The 12,982-nt window shown below is 39.9% G+C and overlaps 1 protein-coding gene across 16 annotated transcripts in view; it reads left to right on the top strand.

Annotated features, from left to right (window-relative positions):
• Positions 1-12,982, top strand: part of PPP4R1 (protein phosphatase 4 regulatory subunit 1) — a 90,583-nt gene that overhangs the window by 12,108 nt on the left and 65,493 nt on the right. For 9 of the 16 annotated variants that reach the window (XM_037892860.2, XM_043539875.1, XM_037892865.2 and 6 more), the window contains one exon: positions 10,766-10,901. In XM_037892860.2, the coding sequence (XP_037748788.1) occupies positions 10,766-10,901 (136 nt within the window). Of the gene's footprint in view, positions 1-8,770; positions 8,856-10,765; positions 10,902-12,982 lie in introns of those variants that run through there. The other 7 variants (XM_043539874.1, XM_043539879.1, XM_037892862.2 and 4 more) reach the window with 3 other exon arrangements.

Below are 12,982 nucleotides of genomic sequence, written 5' to 3'. Positions count from 1 at the left end.
CACCTACAAATGTTGCCACCTCAAGTTTACCCCCTTTTTCAGACCGTTTATGAATATGTTGAACAGCACTGGTCCCAGCAAAGACCCCTGGGGGGCACTACTATTTACCTCTCTCCATTCTGAAAACTGACCATTTATTCCTAATCTTTGTTTCCTATCTTTTAACCAGTTAGCGATCCAGGAGAGACCTTCCCTCTTATCCCAGGACAGCTTACTTTGCTTAAGAGCCTTTGGTGAGGGACCTTGTCAAAGATTTTCTGAAAATCGAAGTATGCTATATCCACTGGATTGCCCTTGTCCACATGCTTGTTGATCCCCTCAAAGAATTCTAGTAGATTGGTGAGGCATAATTTCCCTTTACAAAAACCATGTTGACTCTTCCCCAACAAATCGTGTTCATCTATGTCTCTGATAATTCTGCTCTTTATGTAAAATGTATAAGAACATTTGTATGTTAACACGGTGGTGACGATAAACAGATGCTAAATATCTGGATTTTTTTAAAAAAATTTCTGATTATATATTCATGCACTTTTATGATGATCAAGCTATCTTCTGCTTTTGCCTTGACTCCTTTTTGGGCACCCCCCCTCTTTTTTAAAAATACTATGTTTGGTAGACTCTTGCCTTAAGAACCTCATTTAGCTTGTTGCCAAGGCAAATTGGACTAGAAGTAGGGGATGGTGTACCAGATTCTTTATATAGTAATACATTTGTGTCTTATAAAGGGCTTGTCTACATGGGGAAACTGACTAGAATAATATTTGCAGATAGCTTTCTTTGGGAATACTTAGTTCTGGAATAACAGAAGCTTATTGCAGAAAAGCTTATTTAGCAATAGCTATTCTGGTAAATTTTCCTGTGTAGGTAAGCCCTAAGTAGTCCCATTTTATTTTGGATCAACAGATGTGTTCTCTGTTGTCCTTTTTCACTCTTAAAGATGCAAAATCACATCGTGTTAGATTCCTCTGTCAGTTCCATTACTGTTCATCTGGCACAGGAACTGTGAGGCAGAAAAGTTTCAGTACTTCATAGAACTCTTGAATGTGTCTGAGAGCAAAAACCAGGAAAGTGAACAGTTTAATATGACAAAAGATAGCGTTCGCCCTCCCACAAAAATATTTTGTCAGGAAAGTAAATTAGTAATCTCAGTGTGAGATAAATCTGAAAAGTTGATTAAAAATACAGATTAATTACAGGTAGCTGATTTTGGATTAAGTAAATGTAACTCTTTTCTTCCATACTGAAAATGGAATGGTCCACCTAACACATGGGTTATCACACTTTTTTTGCTGGGTTCCCCTTTAAAAATATTTTAGGCTGTGATGACACTCCCCCTTAAAAAAGTGATAGCAAATTAATGTACATACTAATAGGAGCATTGCCACCCTTACTTCTGCGCTGCTGTTGGTGGTGGTGCTGCCTTCAGAGCTGGGTGACCTGAGAGCGGCAGTTGCTATACCCCCTTCCCTCCAGCTCTTCTTCCCCCAGCAATATTTTTTTGATCTTGTGACCCCACTACAATAGCCTTGTGGACCCCCCCCCCCTTTTGGGTTGGGACCCCCAGTTCGAGCAATGCTGAACCAAGCCTGCTTTGGGATATGTATGTGGCCTACATGGCATAATCAAATTCTGCAGTATCTCAGCTTTTTATTTATTTATTTATTTAAAATTTATTGCCCTCGTAGTTGCAAAGATAAACTTCCAAATATGCACCAAGTGTGAAGCAGTGTTGCGTTCCCGAGTCTGTAGATAATCTGAAACAATAACCCTGGCAGCTCTGAATTCCCTTATCCCCCAGTGAGATTAATGAGGGCGCTGGCTCTAAAGCCTAACGGTGACACATTACTGTGTCATTGCTTATCATTTTAATGGTGGAAGGCAGTGGAATTGACTTTCATAGGTAAATATACGCAGCAAATGAAGGTTTGACTGTAATGTGGGTAGGCATACCTGCTGTAGTTTTAATCTAGCCCATGCAGGTAGTAAGAAGTGAAGATGCTTTGGCTCAGGCTAGCTACCTGAGTCTGTACCCAGGTTCCTTGGTGGGCTTATACTAGGGTGCTTACCCCACTGAAGCCCAGGAAGCAACATCTTCACTACCAATGTTATCTGAGCTAACTAGATTAAAGCTAGCATGGGTATGTCTTTCTGCATTACAATCACATCTTCATTTGCTTTGAAGACCTATCCACAGATGGTAGGAATTGGCAGTCACTGCAACAAAAGGAATGCAAAGGGGGAAAAAAAGGAATGTTCGTGCATGTGCGTATACACACACATAGAAAGGCGGATCAGGAAGGAATGGAAATTAAGGTTGAGCAGTGGTGATACTTATGCTAAGCATATTTTCCTGAGCATATTTTTGTGTTAGTGATGCTGAATGTATCAGTAAGATCTCCTTATCAAATAATAAATAACTGTAAAGTGGGAGTTGTGCCATAAATTGAGTATATTATATAATTCTGAATCTCTAACCTGGCTGATGGACCATAATTTAGCCCTCAGTGCAGAATGAGTTTGAAACTCTTGAGCTCAGTACTTTTCTTGGTTCTTTTTAAATTGACAGTTATGACAGGTTCTTCTTAGTATGCTAGTTCTTGACATTTTAGTCTGTGAATTGACAAAGTGACTCAAACTACCTTTTCTCTTTTTAGGTATTGCTAAGGATTTAGATTTTTGACATGATAGACCATAACTGCTTCTTAGAAACCATTATTTTCTCATACCTTCTGGCTCTCACCATTCACCTTGATTAGCTGTTGTTTGAAATCATTTAAATGCTAATATTATTGACAGTTCCAAGAAACACTCAATTGTTGTCAAGCCTTTGGGCAAACGTCTCACTTTTTTGGTAACTTTGTGATTTAAATGTGATGTGGATGTACAGGGGTGCAAATTAATTGGGTATTTTGGAGTTTGGAACAGTAAGGCCTGGTCTGCACAAGAAAATAGGTCACAATAACTATATTGCTCAGAGGTGTGAAAAATCCATGCCCCTAAGTGGTGTAATTAAGGTGATCTAAGTCCCTGTTAGACAGTGCTAGGTCAAGGGAAGAATTCTTCTGTTGATCTAAGAAAAAAGAAAAGGAGTACTAGTGGCACCTTAGAGACTAACCAATTTATTTAAGCTTTCATGAGCTACAGCTCACTTCATCGGATCTGTTGATCTAGCTACTGCATCTCAGAGAGGTGAATTACCTATGTTGATGGGAGAACCACTCCTGTAGGCATAGGTAGTGTCTACCCTGAAGCGCTACAGTGGTGCAGCTGCAGCAATTCAAATGTAGACAAGCTCTGATTTAAAATTTCTTTCCCTATCTTAATCGTTGAGGTTTGTCTCTGTCTTGTCATAACTTCATGAGTACTCTAATTGGCATAGAGTCTAATGGGGGTAGACAAAGCCTTGGTAACAAACAGGCAGAACCTTTTCCTCAGTTTCATACTACCCTTAAAGGAGAGAGAGGGAGGAATCCCCCTTTGCCCCCTCCCCCCTCAAAAAAAAGAAAAAACACTCTTCATTTCAAAGAAAAAACACTCTTCATTCTGTCTTTATACATCATCAAGAAGAAAAGATCACAAGCCAAAACATTTTTTCTTCTTTCGAAGGTCACCTTTAACCATGTTTCACCCAAGTTTCCATCCTGGTTCAAACATGCTTTCTGTAAAGGCATTAAGCTGTTTGTCTAGTGTATTAGTATTTAAACTGTTTTCATTAGCTGTTTGAGTGAACCTTTTCTGAAAGCCATTTCCAGTAGTGCTTTGATTTCCTAAATGTAGTCAAAGATGGTGTGACAGCTCCTATCAGCTGGAAGAACCTTGCTGCATCTTTTCACCTGGGCTGGGCTAAAACACTATTCCTTAGCATAGGTAGGGCTTGTCTACATTTGAAATGCTACAGCAGCACAGCTGCAGCGCTTCAGTGTAGACACTCATAGCAACGGGAGGGGTTCTTCCATGGGTGTATTTAATCCACCTCCCTGAGAGGCAATAGCTACATCGATGGAAGTATTCTTCTGTCGACCTAGCACTATCTACTGTGCTTGTTAGGTGGATTTGTCACACCCGTGAGTGACAGCTGGGTGGACTCAGATTTTGAGAGTAGACCTGGCCTTAAGAGTTATGTTGTCCCATCCATGTTAGCAATAAATGACCATAATTGCACCATTGGTTACTCAATTGGGGGAGTGGCATTGGTTTAAGTACCAACAGTGTAGTATCTACACTACTGCTATATTTGAATTTTTGCTGTATCCGTGGTTGTTCTGTACTGCACCATTGGAGCTGCAGTGACCCCAAACTACTTATCCTGTTGTTTTTTGGCACAACTCACTGATAAGCAGTGACTAGAAAATTTGTGGCAAGAAGAAACCCATAAGTCCTTGGATGCCAGTGCCATTTCTTAAGTATTTTTCTCAAAATGGAGGCCAGGATGAATGCTTGGCTCTTGCTCTTTAATTGATAAAAATGATTGTTGCTGCAGTTCTTGAAAGGCATTCAGACAACAGAATGATGGGTTTTTTTCTAGCAGTACCTGTGGAGAGCCAGAGCCCTCAGAAGTTGGAGCTATTACCGTAGTAGTGGTGCACATCATTTTCCCCTGTGCCCACTGGTAAGCTGGTTCCATGCAGCACTTGAGGATGGTATTAACCAGATGGACTTTTATCAGGAGCATGGCTGGTAGGGCTAAGTTGTTTTTGAGATTGGAATATGTAGAGAGCAGGGATGATGGGTGAGTGGGGAGGCACTTGAAGTTGGGTGTGTGTGGAATAAGTGGACATATAGTGGCCAGGGGTGGTCCTCCTTAGTTGTCCCCACCATAAAGCCCTTCTAGAAGTAGTGGGTACAAATGAAGACTCCTTTGCAGCAGTCCCTGTTGTGCTGGTCTGATAAGCCTTCACTGGGCTAAAACTACTAGCTGGTGAAACCATAAATGACTTGTTGGCTAACAAAGGTATCTTAGGAGCAGAGCTGGGAGCTAGAGTTGGTTGAACATTTTCCCTCAGAATGATTTTCTTATGAAAAATGCCCTTTTTGCAAAACCAAATTTTTCCACGAGAAAATTTTAGTTTTACCAAAGAGCTTTGGGGATTTTTTTTTTTTTTGGGGGGGGGGGGATTGAAATGATAGCTCTTGTCAATTTCATCTTCTATCAGTGAAATTGACAAAAAACTTGCCTAGATGGTTGCGGGGAGGAGAGCCCAGGGCACTCTGCCTCCCTGCTGCCTTCCCCCCAGCTCCGGAGGAGCTGGAGAGACAGCAAGATCCCATGTGTTGGGCTGCCTGAGGCCCGGGACTTCAGTCATCCAGGGTTTGTATTTTCAGGGCAACCCTACCCTTCCAGGACTTCCAGGCCTGCTGCCACAGGAGCATGAGCCTGGAAATCCTGGGATGGGCTCCCAGAGTCTGCAGCTCCTGGCTAGCTCCACCGTATGGACTTCCTCAGACCAGGGACCCCAGGGCTTCCAGACTCTTCTGCCAGCTGGCACCACCTGGCACCTCAGGACCCCTAGTAGCTGCTGAGTGAAATTGACATTCTTGTTGATTTTCAATGCTGCCATAGCAGGGAAACTGGCAAGAATATCAATTTCACTAAGCAACTGTGAAGGGATCCTAGGGAGCAGATGTTTTGATGTTTTCAAACTGAAATTTTTTCACAATTCCTTGTTTGTGGCAAATTTAGAAAAATGTGGTTTTGTTCTGAATCGTAGTGAAACCTTGTTTTAAAAAACAGAAGATTTCCTGTGAACTGAAAATCCTGTGATTTGGCCAGCTCTAGTGGAAACCTCTATACTTAAGACAACTTCAGGTACAAATGCTCCCTTCCAAAGGGTGCCTCTTTGGCTATGTCTACACTACAGCTTTGGTCGGCATAACTTATGTTGCTTAGGGGTGTGAATAAACTACCCCCCTGAGTGAGGTAAGTTACATCGCCATAAGCACCAATGTGGACAGTGCTGTGTCCCCAGGAACGCTTCTCCTGCTGACATACCTACTGCCTCTCACAGAAATGGTTTTATTATGCCAACAAGAGAAGCTCTCTCTCATCGGCATGGAACGTTTTCACCAGACGTGCTGCAGCGTATGTGTAGATCATCCCTTTGCTTCCTCCAAACAGGACAAAGGAGTAGGAACTTATCCAAGCAACTGATGCCTTAGTTTGTGGACAGCTGGAAATAGGTATTGCAATTGGTAAAATCAGCCAACCTCTCTTGGCAAGGTTCCCAGTATCTGTTGCAAATTAGGCAAATTAAAAACCAAAACCAAAAGTCAAAAATATTGTATATAGAAATATCTTCTACACTGTAGAATAGAGGAGACCAGCATGTGTTTGGGGCAGTTTGGGAATTACAAAGACTGTGGTTGTTCAAAATTAGAGAGCATGGAGACCTACGCTTCAAAAAAGGGAGGATGTCACAGTTCAGGGTACCGGCACCTATATTCCCCTCCATGATCAACAAAGGGTACCCACTCTAGACTCCTGTCTCCTCAGCCATCAACTTTCTTGGACAGAGAGACACGTCTCCCTCCCTCCTGACCTGGGTTTTTTCCAGATTGCACAGTTCCCAGCCTACGCTGTGATATCCCCAGCAAGACAGACTGCCTCAAGCAGCCAGCATCTGCTCTCTGATTTCTTTTCAAAGGCTGTGATAACTAATTGCCAGCAGTCCCAAGTTACCACACAGCTCTTTTTAGAGGGAAGAACATTTATTCTTAAGGTGAAAGCATTACAGAGAAAACTTATTAAAACAATAAAAAATATGTACATGCATTCTAATAAGCTTACCAGGAGTCTGATAGGAGTCAGTCCTTCACAAGAAAACAGCTTTGTGGGGTTTGATTACAAATTCAAAACAGCCTTAGCTCAGAACTAGCACAACCATGAGTAGTTCAGTCTTTTCTTTATACAGCTTGGGCCTTTGATCCTGGCCTCCTGTAGCAGGTGATCAGGAGACTAAGGCCGACTCCTCAGGGCATAGCTATGACAGGCTGGGTTTAACTGTAGGTGGGAAATATGCATTCACCTTCTCTTACATATTTCCCAGGAAACCCACTTCACGCATATTGTCGCAAAAGACCCTTCTTGTCTGTGACATTGTTCAATATAGTCCTTTGATTATTGAGGCACACAATAATATATAACCTTTGAAGTTAATACAATGGATTCTGAAGATTGCTAAGCTTAGTTCACTAAGGTTTTTCAAGGATATTGCAGAAAATTGCCCTGTCACAGAGACTTTCTGTGGGCTATTACTTGTCCCAGGATCACTTGTCAGTGCTCATTTGTACCTTCAAAAATCCAAGGTAACTTCAAAGACTGCATCCCCTTTTTAATTTTTATGGAGAGAGCAAATACACTGAGCTACAGAAAAGGTTTTAAAATCTGTCAAAGGGAAAATTTCACACAGTCTTAACTTTGTTATTGCTACCATGCCTCCATAATTCTTGGCATTTATAATGGTTTGTGTATGAAGTGCAACATACAAAGGCACTGACTAGTCAGATTCACAAGAATTCACACTTAATCGCTTCAGCTATGACTTGCCATATTAATGGAGCATTCTAGTAGGTTTTTTTTATTTCAGTTTAGACATAATACCCCGTATCCCAGGATCTAGGCATCTAAGCATCTGTTAAAAATATCATGCATAGCATGAAAAGAGAAACAAATGCCTCCCAACTTAAACAATCAATAAGAGCTTGTCTACCCATAGCTTTTGTACTGATTTAACTGTATTAGTTTAGAGACAAATATAATTGAATTGATGCAGCCGGTAATGTGGACATAGTTATAATGGTATAAAGGGACTTATTCTGGTATGTCTTATTTCTTGGGTGTCTAGGTCTAAACCAATATAATTAAATTGGAATAAAAACTATGCGTTGGGCAATCCTTAGAAAACAAAATCTCACAGGCCTTATCTTCACTATGAAAAAAAGGTGAAGTCTAAACTTGAATAAACTAAGGTGAGGAAAATCATGACAAAGACAAGGCAGTTTGTAGTTTTCACCTGAGTTAGCAGGCCAAGTTGAAGGTTACCTTGGGTTAACTCATGTACACTTTCTCTTCCTCTCCTATCCCCCAGTGAAGAAAAGGACCTATTTCCAAAAGAAACCCTGTGGCCTGTCTGCACCACCACTTTACAGCGCTGAAACTTTCTTGCTCAGGGATATGAAAAAACACACCCTTGAGCGATGCAAGATTCAGCGCTGTAAAGTGGAAGTGTAGACTACACCAGTGCTGGGAGCTACTCCCTTCATGGGGGTGGTTCTTTTTTTTTTTTCTTTTTTAAGAAAAAGAAAGCGCTGGTGCGGGGACTGCACAGCCACGTTAAAGCATGTGTTTTAACATTGGTAGTGAAGACAACATCCTAAATCTCAACCACCTCTGCCCTCCCCAAGTGCCTGTTTAGTTGTGTAAGCAACAGGTTGCTAAGTGTTTTCCCTTTGTGCTGCAATCATTTGATTACACAGCTGATCTTTTCCTGCTCCCCTCTCTTGAGTAGTTCAGTATCACTCCACCCAGTCTGACTTCATGTTTGCAGAGTGTCTGTCTTCTCTTACCCTCTAACTGCAACTCTATCACCACCTTTTCCTCCACGCTTCCTCCGCTGCTACTGCACTAGATTTCCTAGTAAGTTGGTTGTCAGCTGCCTCCCTACCCAAATCTTATTCTCTTCCTTTCTCCCTGATTTCCCTTAAGAAACCCATACATTTGACTCCCAGCTACAGTAGAATTTGGCCACTTTGCTTTTTTTTCAGGATATTTGCTGCTCATCCATCCATTAACTTTCATGTATATTTCCTCATCATCACCTTCTGTAGCAGTTACAGAATGGCAGTTTATTACCCACGTAGGGAATGGGTACATGACTTAACAATGTTTCTTCATATGTAAATATCATTAGGTTCTAAAATATCACTCCCTTAGGTTAAAATAATATATTCTAGTGTGGTATTTAAGGAAGGTACATTTTGAAAACTAAAATGTGTAAGGATTCAATTCAGAAAATCACGGATACATGCATTTGGAATATTGAAAAGAAATTATATGCCTGAAATGCTAACTTTCAGAACTCTTAGGGTGTGTCTGCACTGCAATTAAACTCCTGCGGCTGACCTGCCCCGGCTGACTTGGGTTTGTGAGGCTAGGGGGCTGTTTAATTGTGGTATAGACATTCAGGCTTGGGTTGCAGCCTGAGCTCTGGGATGCTCCCACCTTGAAAGGTCTTACAGTGCAGGATCCATCCTGAGTCCGAATGTCTACACTGCAATTAAACAGGCCCTAAGCCTGAGCCCGTGAGCCCAAGTCAGCTGTCACTGGCCAGCTGCAGGTTTGTAATTGCAGTGTAGACATACCCAGAGTATGATTTTATTAAAGGTGAGTAGAGGAGTGTGTTTATTTTTCTGATTTTGCTTTTAAAAAATATAGTCCTAAACTGATATACCAAGTTTTTAGCCTTGAACATTTTATATGGCAGAACTTAAATAGCCAGACAGACTAGGAAGTAGTTATACAGTGCTATGATATCAGACCTACAGTGGTAACGCTTTTAACCTGGGGTTCCTGCAGTTTTTTGGTATAAGAGTAGTCTCGTTTGAGCTCAGTGGGAGTACTCACATAAGTAAAGATTACAGGATTGGGTCCTTGGTCTGTTATACTGAATCTTCAATTAACTTAGCCCTGGTGTACGCTGGGGTGGAGGGGGAATCAATCTAAGTTGCGTAACTTCAGCTACATGAATAATGATCTACTCACCGCGGTGTCTTCACTACGGTGAGTCGACTGCTGCCGCTCCCCCGTCGATTTCCTGCGCCTCTCGCAGTGGTGGAGTATGGGAGTCAACGGGAGAGCGCTCGGGGATCGATTTATCACTTCTAGACTAGATGAGATAGATGGATTCCCGCTGGATCAATCGCTGCCTGCTGATCCGGTGGATAGTGTAGACATACCCTAAGAGGAGTTATACACATTCAGAGACTTAGCTTAAGCCACATCCTTCACTCAGCTCCATGCAGAACTTCCCATGCACAGCCCCAGTAACTTTACTGAGGCTGCATGTGGATGCAAGTATGTGCCTGCATAAAGCTGCTTGTCAGATTGAAGTGTGCGTGTATGTGCAGTTAATGTTTCAGATGTATATTTTTCTATAGAGAAGTAGATGCATTGGGAAATATATTTTCTAGATTTTATATCAGACTATAATGTTACAGCAAATATTTGAAGTTCATTTTTGTGCTCAACTTTCATTTGTGTGCATTTATGTTTTGTGCTTAGTAGACCTTATTTTTAATTGCATTAATATTTAATTGCTTCTTAGTCCAGATGTACACTGTCTGCAAAAACTACACCTTTCAATAGTTATAGATTTTAACTGAAATATTTAATCCTAGATGTATTTAAAAAGTTGAGTTGACTGAAGAGTCAGAGGATTAGTCAACAGTCATTTGATGTATGCAAATAGGAATATTGTGTAACTACTGCAGCTTTAAACTTTTTGTGACATTTCAGACTTGGGAAGTTGGAGCAATAGCATGCAAGTTGAAGCAAATAGGTTTTGAGGTTAAACACTGACCTATTCAAAGAGGGCTTCATAGAAGGAAAATGACTGTAAAGGAAAATGAGAGTATTTTTAAAATGTGGTTCAGTATATATTTATCTGAGACAGAGATTCTTGCCTAGACTTGCTTGTCCTCAGACAAGGGCATCATTTTAGCGTTAAAGTATTGTGATTATAAGGAATATTTCTGATGTCTCTGATAGTTGGTGTGGATGACTACAGCTCAGAGTCTGATGTGATTATTATACCTTCAGCCCTGGACTTTGTCTCACAAGATGAAATGTTGACGCCTTTGGGAAGACTGGACAAGTACGCTGCAAGTGAGAACATATTTAACAGGTATGCTTTTTAAACGTCCTGTTTCTGTTTAAAGAACAAGGTGCATATTGTATACTAATCTGATTTAGATATCTGATTAGAGTTCATCTGTGTGACATGTAAATGTTTTAAAAATTTCTTTTAAAAGTACATTGTCAGGTTAAAATTCATACGTTAATCCCCCCTCCACATACAAATCTCTTCACCCTCCCTCCCCGCAAAAAAACAAAACAAAAACAAAACATTTTTTACCTGTTAAGTAACTTTAATTCTCAGAGATTCTCAAACTTTTTTAATAAAGTGGACCATATCCTAATAGGTTCCTGTGGATACTTCACCTCCCATTAACAATCACATAGCAGTAGTTGCCACGAGGCTGTCATAATTTATGTGGAGAAGTTATACTAGGAAAATATTATTTATTTAATGAAACATAGCAGCTGCAAACAAGGAGCGCCAGTGTCTTGTGACCTGTCAGCTCTCAGCAGAGAATCAAGTATCCTGTGGGCCACTGGTAATCTACAGACCACAGTTTGGGAACTGTTTCTTTAGGGTATTAAAACTGAAAACATTTTAAAAATCTAATTTACTTTTCCCCCTTTTGTGCGCTTGGTTTATTTTTCCCACTGTGTGTTTGATGATAATGCAAGTGGACTAGTTATTTCATGTTCTGGTTTTTGTGAAATAGTATTATGTATGCTCTAGTGTTTGGGTTTCACATGCTGCAAGGGAATGTTTGAGTCCAAACCAAAACCTCTTTTTGTTGGAATTTTAAAAGATCATGAACATTTTTATATTAATATAAGTTACTGTAAAAGTGTTTTTTGGTGTTTTATTTTAATAAAGCTTATATTTTAAACCTAAACTACCTTTAATAATGTGTTTATGTGCAGTTCTTAATTTTTAAGCTTGCTTTGGTATACTTTTCAGTCACATTGCAGATTAGCCTGTTAATTTTGGTATTTAGGGCCCTGTCCTTTAAAGATTTACACGTGCTTAATATTAAGCATGTGAATAGTCCCTAAAAGTGACATACCCCCAATTTACCAGACTGGGCCTTCATTTTTCAGATTGAACTAAAGTTTTTAAATGTTCTAATTTGGTAAAGTTTAGCTTGTTATAACTGTGAAAATTTTTCTTCCTCTTCAAGTGTCTTGCATTTAATAGTTCATGGTGTTAGGTTTACTTCTGTGGAGAAATCCCTGACACCCAATGTTTCCTCACAGTTTTGCAATTGAGGGTTGAATCAGCAGATCACCAAAGTAGTAGTTTTTTAAATAAACTTTCTAAGGCCTATCGTATTTTATTGTGATATGTAATAAAAAACAGTTAGTGAGGAAAACTAAACTTTTGTAAATGTCAAGACTATGAGGTTCAAACTTAACAGGAATAATTCTTAACTTTTCCCCCACATGCATTCTCAAGAGGTTTTCAACTCCACTTAATAAAATAAAGTAATCTTTTCTTTCTTTGTTTCCCTTCAAACTACCTTCTTCCCTACACATGCATGATGGGTTTATTTCTCTCTCATCCCTGTGACCCCATTATGGGTTGATAAGTACATTTTCTTATAACTGTAATTAATGTTATTAAGTGTATACATTTCAAATGAAAATTATTCCATTTCTAAGGAAAGACTGCTAAAGTATACTTTATTTTCAAAACATAGACTCAGAGTTTAGATTAGGAAGGTGTGTTGAAATGATGTCAACAGAAGTTGGAGTTATAGATTTACCATTGTTCTCAAGCCAGTGTTAGGGGTCTTAATCTACTTTATAATCACTTCTGATATTTGCCAAGGGATGGGGTGTATGTGTGGGTATTAATCTTTCCATTCGTAGTGGTACACTGAAGTTCAGTGTAAAATTGGGAATTGATGCAGAAACTCTTTTAGGTTTGTTTCTTTGTTTGACAAATATTTTAATTACTAGTAGTAAATTTGCTCATTTCAAGTCCTATTTTTTTGTAAACTTGAAAAATCTTCCAAATCGTGATTTAGAATGCCTGCAGAAAGCAAATGGCAACTTTTTTCTAACCTTCCTTTATTTTTTCTAAATGTGTGCTTGTAGGATGACATTCATTTCTTATGCAAAGCTCTGGTA

This window comes from Chelonia mydas, chromosome 2 (assembly GCF_015237465.2).
Source record: "Chelonia mydas isolate rCheMyd1 chromosome 2, rCheMyd1.pri.v2, whole genome shotgun sequence".
Lineage (NCBI taxonomy): Eukaryota > Metazoa > Chordata > Testudines > Cheloniidae > Chelonia > Chelonia mydas.
Note: the sequence above shows the minus strand (reverse complement) of the source record. Positions and strands in the feature narration are given on the sequence as shown.